Below are 7,869 nucleotides of genomic sequence, written 5' to 3'. Positions count from 1 at the left end.
GGTGATGAATATGTGCAATATCTAACTCTAATTTTCGTTTATATTATCAGTTATAGTTGATGAATTCTTATAACCTGTATAAATGACTATTGTTTTGCGAAAATTGCTGATTTTCAGTTTGCAGGTATTACTGTTCAACAAGAAGGAAAAAATTAATTCAACAAGTTTGTAATGAATTTAATGCTGACAAGTTTCAAACTCAATCATCAGTATCATCAACTCAGTGACTTTACTACTACAGTGACATCGGCTAGTTAGGGGTATCAATCATGCATCAAGAATTTAAGTTCTGAACTCGTTATCTAATGAGTATCTAAATTATTCAAGATGCTGTTTATTAGAAGCCTCTAGAAAATATAGTTTGGCTGTTGCATTTCTACTGAACAGTCGACAGTACATTTCGTTGATAATAGCCGGCCACTTCATCTAATATATTTCTCTTCCAACCAAAAAGAGAATAAGTGTCAAAACCACACATACTTATTCATTTCAGATTGTGTGAAAACTCTGATTTAGTTTACTTGATAATAATGTGCAGCCTTAAATCCTTAGCAAGCGGCATAAGAAGAACGAAAAATAAAACAAGCGAATTTAATTGTTCAAAGTGCAGTCAGAGACTTACCTTCCAGAAACATCTCGCTCGCGAGACCCAACAACAACGCCAACTATGTTGTGTGAGCTTGGTTTAGTAATCATGCTTGTTGATGAACATCTCCACCCTTCTGAACTGCTCCTCTAGGTAAAAAAATTCCAGTAAGTAATGTTCACATTGTTGAGCCTTACACCGGAGAACAATTTTTTCAGTCATACCAAGCAGGAATGAAATTGTCAACCACTTGGATGACATTTTTCAGTCACATTGCATAAGTACCTTAGTTAAGCAAAAATGGATTAACCATATCATCACTGCATGATATATTTAGGCTTCCAGTTATCTGAGAATCCAACATCAGTTTTCTGTATGTTTCGTTGATTGGGTCGTATAAAACGAACCCTTGATCGACTTGCCATAAGATTTCATTATTCTTGAAGATCCATAATAACTCCACATGCCTCCTACTAGTAATACTCTTCTCGGTGATGGAAAAGCTTTTAGTCCAGGATTCATTCGCTCCATATTGTTGCATCGTCAATACATCAACCTGGACATCAAAAAAATGTAAAACTAAACATATGCAACCTCCCAATATTCCCAAATTTATATTAAACATATTTGCTTCAGGTTCTTCTGGATTTGGCATCGGGGCTTCCAGCAGTAGTGCTACCTCCTCGAATCTCTCATTCACAGTATCAAAACAGATAAGTACGATTGTGGAGCCTTGTTCAGAGGAAAGCGCAAGCCAATGAATACTTCCATTAAAAAGCATTCCTTCACCATTATGTCCATTTTCAAAAACACGGTATGGTATGATTTGACTGCATTTCCATGAATTTGATTCTAATGTATAAACATCAACAATAGAACACTTTGAAGAAGCCGGGTCGCTAGCAACCCTTACCAATTTGTAATCCTCAGTCTTGAAATCATAACCAAATCCATATCCATCAACCTCATCGTTGTTTACTTGTCGCGGCGCCATGGGTATGTTCTTGTACGATCTGGTTGACAGATTCCAGATATAAAATTCCTCTTCGCAGATACCACATGAAATACAACGTGTCCATACCAAGCCATTACATGAAGACAAAAACTCAGTAGAACATCTACATCTAAACATAGAAGGGCAATCCATCTTGTGCAAAAAATTATCCCATGATTCACATTCCCACACTGTTGCTGATGATGATGTCGATAATGGCAATAAAGATGATACTGACATATAATCCATCGTGTATTTTTTGTTATCTTTAGCCTCGCAAAATAAAATTCTAGTGCCGTTTCTTATGTTACTAAGCTCATGATGCATATTTTGGAAACTAGGGGTATCAAATAGTGCACAAAAAGACTTACTCACGCACCTGAATCGCAACACAGACCTCCTTGGTAACTTCAAGAAAATTTCTACGAGAATCTCTTCAGGGAGATGATCTGACATTGTTGCCTTTTGTTCTTTTCAGGTGGGGGAGGAGGAAGTAGAAAATAGGGTTTTTAAAGAAACTTATAAAAACCCTAACAAGAAAAGGCTTATTTATAATTAGTCTACGTGTAGCCTAGTTGGCCACCCAGACGTAGTTTTGGGCCTTTTAATTAATTCTGAACACAGGCCTGAGCCTAGTTGGCCACCCAGCCGTAGTTTTGGGCCTTTTAATTAATTCTGAACATAGGCCTGAACCACAGTGAGGTCCACCTTTACGTACAATAATTATAGCAGAAACTACCATATAATACTATAAATTATATATTAGAGAGATTTTAGTTTAGTCAATGTTTGGTCGGTTCTCAAAATATATTTATTATTTGGTCCTTGATATTATCGTTTGGTCTTAGGGCAGACAATATCCACGTGGAATAACAATATGGATGATGTAATTGTCGTTTGGTAGTGGAAGAAATATCCTTTTGAGTAGATATATATATATATAGAAAAATCAGTAGAAAATATCTTATTTTCAGATTCACTTTCTCTTCCTTCTTTAGTTTCAAATCTAGTTTCTCTCTCATTCGAATTTATTTCTCTGTTGTTTGATTTGTAGACTGAGATGAAGATTTTTTTCCAGAGATTGGTATGATTTGATTTTGATACAGAGATTGGTATGATTTGATTAGATTTTGATTTTCTTTATACAAAGATTGAGATGTTTCTGTTTTTGTTGAAGACGATGTTGTTGCTGGTGATGTTGAACACGACGAAGATGATGATGATGCTGTTGTTGCAGACGATGATGTTTGTTGTTGTAGATGAAGACGATGATGTATGTTTGGTGTTATAATAAAGAATGAACTGATTTCATGTGGATCTATGTTTGTTTTCATCATTTTTTTTGTTCTTCGGATCTGATTTTGATGATTTAGGTTTTGTTGTCTGTTCATTTTTACGGATGAATTCGATCTCTTTGTTTATAATAATGAACTTTGAATAGATGAAGATTTTAAACAATGAAATATGATTTTTGTTCATTATATTGAACTTTGATTAGGTGTTCATTATACAAAATGAACTGTAATATGAGTTCATTCTAAGGAAGACTATACGAGGTCATCTACAAAATGAAATGCATCATGAGTTTATTCTATAGAACAATTGATGTACGAGACCATTTTATAAATGAACAATTAGAAAATGAACTGCAATCTACGGGTTCATTCTACAAAATGAACTGCAATATGAGTTCATTCTAACGAAGGCTATGCGAGTTCATTCTAAAATGAACTGCTGGAAAATAAACTACCATTCACGGGTTTATTTTACAAAATAAACTTCAATATGAGTTCATGTACAAACGAAATGCTATACGAGTTCATTTTATAAAACGAACTGCTAGAAAATGAAATACCATCCACGGATTCATTCTATAAAATGAACTGCAACATAATTATGGAAATAAAATATTAAAATTAATGGAAAAACAATACAGAAGGGTATTTTTATTTGTTTAATATTTTCAAATGATTATTGACCAAGCAGAAAGCGTGTTTGCCCACGGACTTGGAACCAAGTAAAAAAGGACCAAACATTAATTCCCCCTAAATTATATTGGAGGTGCATCATAGTGATGAAGCCTATGAGGGTCCTCCTTTCCTTTGTGCAGCCTTATTTTCATAAACATATTTTGGGCGCCACCCTATTTTATGGGACCCTTATTTCAATTATCGGTGGTTATTAAGAAATAAACCTAGGTCATCCCTCATCTAAGTATCTATATTAATACAAATTTTACCCTTGCTAATTAAATTAGTTAGTATAATGATTAGTTAGTGATTAGTGATTTATTGAAAAAAGAGTTTTGTTAAAAGAAAAATTATTGAGATGGAGAAGAAAAGAAAAGCTAATGAAGAAGATAGTTGAACCCAAAAAGAATTGGGCTATGTCAAAAACGTTCGGCTACCAGATCTGAAGAACAGGTAGCTGAACTAATCTTCTAATGTAGTTCGGCTAATATTTCTTAAGCTGCAGGTTGTCGAACTTATTTTTAATGGAGTTTTTTCTTTCAGAAAAAAGTTCGATTAGGAGAAAATATTTGCGACGTAACCGAACTCAATATATAGTTTTCAGAAAAAAGTTCGGTTAGGAGAAAAAATTTGCGACCTAGCCAAACTCAATATATAATTTTCATAGAAAAGTTCGGTTAGAAGAATAATCTGCGACGTAACCGAACTAAAAGTTCGTCTATGAAATTGAAAGTTCGATTAGGAAATTAAAATGTTCGTCTAGTAACTTTTTTTTACGAAATAGACGAACAGTTCTTCATGTTCTTAGTTTCCATCAGGTTAGGTTAGTTCGACAAAGTTTTTCACATAAGAGAAAAATTATTAGGAGAAAAAAATTCAGACGTATCCGAACTCAATATTATCAGAGAAAAGTTCATTTAGGAGAAAAACTTGCGAGGTAACTGAATTAAAAGTTTGTTTAGGAGAAAAAAACGGCGACATAACCGAAATTTTTGGTCAGGAGAAAAATCTGCGACGTAATCGAAATAAAAGTTTGGTTATGAACTCTTTTTTTGCAAAATAGCGGAGTTGTTCTTCATGTTCTTCGTTTCCATCAGGTTCGGTTAGTTCGACAAAGTTTTTCACAAAATTCCTAACCAAAGTTATCTCTGCAAAAAACGAATCACAAATAATGGGTTTGTGGAAATATTTTTAATCGACGACGACAAGGTAAAGAAAATAAGAGAAGAAGATGAACACTCTAAAAATGTTGGGTTTTAAAAAAGTTAAATGTAATGAGTTTGTTATAATTTTGATTTATTAATAATTACATGAAAAGTCATCATAATTTATAAATTTATATCCTGAAGAATTTTCATGGCCAATTTTTGTTTTAAATTTTAAAGGATTCGTCAAGATATTTAAAAGAACCGTCCTGATCGTGATTTATCGATCAATACGACTTTTTTAAACTTTGAGCTAAAAAATAGAGTCGTCATGCTTCAACCATGTAACTCTTGGCAATAAATAAAAGAAAAAAATAGAATTGCCATGGTGTTAAATAACACCTTTCATATTCATATAGGTTGAATCGTCATTTTTCAGAAGACAAAAAACTCTAAATGCTAGGAACTAAACAAAATAATCTCCAACTCAAATCAATTTTAATCTCTTAGTATATTTTCTCATCTAATAATTGGTTAATAATCTTTCTTTTTTCTAATATATTTCATTAATTAACATAAATATGTTTATGATGTTTATCCGAAACTAAACCACGGTATTTATACATTGCTTAATTTAAAAAGTTATATTTGGAGAATGATTTTATGAAAAATGGATTTATATATCATGCAGATTTAGACAATTATCCTCACACACATTCCATTGAGAAAACTCTTACGTATCTATAAGTTCTTTAACAACATGGTTTAAATATTCCACACATATTCAAAATCAATAAACCAAATAAACATATTTTTATTATTAACCTATTTTTTTCAGATTCGGTGATGTTAGGTTTGACGACTTCCCGAAAGATCGGAAAGAGGGAGAGAGAAATCGACTTGGGGGTTCTAGTAGGATGCCTTAGTCAGGTAACATTTGTAAACATGAGGATATATACCTAATTTTACACCTTTTTTCATTTATTCTTACACTCTTGTTACACATAAAAGAGTGATCAATTTATCTGTTCTATTCTAGTATCTTTTAGTTCAGCATTGGTCGGGGAGACAAATTTTAGCGGTTTTAATCAATCGAGGGAAAATTAAAAAAAATATAGTGAGAAAGTAGAATTTCTTAATGATTCTTATATGTTCATTATACGTTATTCATTTTTAAGATTGAGGATGATGAACACTAATTTTTTAGGTTTTCGTTCAAATATCCACACAATTTTATGAAAATCAACCATAAATCACCTAATTATTTAAAAGTATTCAAAAATTACGAATATAATTGACAATAATAGTGTTTTGAATTAGTTATGTAGTTGCATATTTTCTACAACTACACCCTTTCAAGTAATTATTCTCAAAAAAAAATGATAATGCAACGAAGAAAATACAATTTATAGACTCTCTCTCTTAACATTTCTCTTCTCTAAACAAAATCTCAAACCTCTTTTCACGTACTCTCTTTCCCCTTATATAATCTAATATTAAGTGGATGACAGCTGTTTTATAGTTATTTACAATCAATTATATCTAATTACAACTGTTTACAGTTAATAAAATCTAGTATCATGCTTTCTCCGTGAACCTTATCCTTTTTCCTGTGCGATGTTTCACTTTTCATATGAACCTTATCTTCTTTTCAATGCGATATTCACAGGATTTTTTGTCTTTCTTTCTTGTGTGATCTTCGCATGATTTGTGGGCTATCACGCTTAACCACATTCCTTTGTTATTCACATAAGTCATTGTAGAGTGCGATTCCTGAATCCACATTGTTCTTCTTCTCACATTGTTCTGACTGGGGAAGAAAGGTGCGCGAGAAGCATGATTTTTCCCGTACCTACTTTTGTTTTTTGGTATCTTTATGGTCATCCATGCAATCCCTTAATTTTGGCCTAACCGCCTGCACATGTCATAATCTACTCTTTATGATTACTGAAACTATCCTCATTTTTTGATAACTACACGTGTTGTAATCCGTTCTTGTTGACCAACACATCCTTACTTTATCCTGCTTTTGACTGGTAACTGCGTCAATCGGTTCGTCTTCTTTTATAAATATCTATGGAGAGAGAGACATAATATTCATTCTCTTTTATTTTCTAATAATATCTTCTTCAAACTTTTTCTATGCCTCTTCTCTGCAACATTGTATTCCTCTTAAGTCCCTCGACCGAACTTCTATGTAAAGTCAATCAGAGATTGTTTCTATCTTTAACTCAACATCCATGTAAATTTTCTTCACTTTTGTTGGTTTCAACTTTTTCTTCTCATGCTATTGTTATTCTTGAACTTTTTTCTTCTCCTGTCATGGATGTTCTTGAGTTTTATCTTCTGCTACTGTTGATTTTCTTGAGTTTTTCTTCTTCTATTTTTGGTGTTCTTGAGTAATTCTTCTGCTACTGTTGATGTTCTTGAGTTTTATTTCTCGTGTTCTAATAACATTTTACTTATCGCATTATGACTATAGTTTATTTGTCGAATGCTTATGATAGCTTATATATCGCATTATGATAATATTCTAATACTAAGATTTTGCAGCCAGATATCTCCCAAAATTGTCAAAAAACCCTTATCATAGTTCATTGACGAATTTAAAAAGTAGGGAATCACGCTCTCAATCTCCTATGGTTCTTCTTCGTTCACTGTGATGAACGAAAGCTAACTTGCGAGGGAAGAGTGGAATGCGACAAAGATCGTCATCACCTAAGATCAAGTTCAAGATGGTCTACCCATCCATTTATACGATCCAAAGATCCCCATATTCTACGGTATTCTTTCTCGTATAAACCTGCATCAAGGAATATATCAATTATCTTGTAATGCCATTCGCATTCTCAGAGAGTATGCTCCTCGCACAACAGGTGCAGGTTGTTACACACGACCTGATTTAACCAAGCGTTACAACCCAAAGGACTACACTATTGCTTCCTTTTTTGATCAGTATTTGTGTCCATTCCATGCATTGAGAAGATTTCCAGTGGAGTATTCGCTTTTCTAGACCACTAAGAAGTTTAACAAACTGATTGATGATGCAGAATTCTATCAGTTATTGAAGACTAATTAGTTTCCTATTTAGGTTAGCCGTGGTTATTTAGGGAATGAATTTCCTAAACCGGCTAGGATTGATGTTGGCCAAGTTTATAACCTATATAAATAGGT

General features: G+C 33.0%; 1 protein-coding gene across 1 annotated transcript; it reads right to left on the bottom strand.

Moving 5' to 3' along the window:
* Nucleotides 1-872: 872 nt before the first annotated feature.
* LOC113337226 (F-box/kelch-repeat protein At3g06240-like) lies at nucleotides 873-1,829 on the bottom strand. Its single transcript, XM_026582925.1, has one exon. The coding sequence runs from the start codon at nucleotides 1,827-1,829 to the stop codon at nucleotides 873-875; it is 957 nt and encodes a 318-aa protein (XP_026438710.1).
* Between the last annotated feature and the right edge of the window lie 6,040 nt (nucleotides 1,830-7,869).

This window comes from Papaver somniferum, unplaced genomic scaffold, assembly GCF_003573695.1.
Source record: "Papaver somniferum cultivar HN1 unplaced genomic scaffold, ASM357369v1 unplaced-scaffold_158, whole genome shotgun sequence".
NCBI lineage: Eukaryota > Viridiplantae > Streptophyta > Magnoliopsida > Ranunculales > Papaveraceae > Papaver > Papaver somniferum.
Note: the sequence above shows the minus strand (reverse complement) of the source record. Positions and strands in the feature narration are given on the sequence as shown.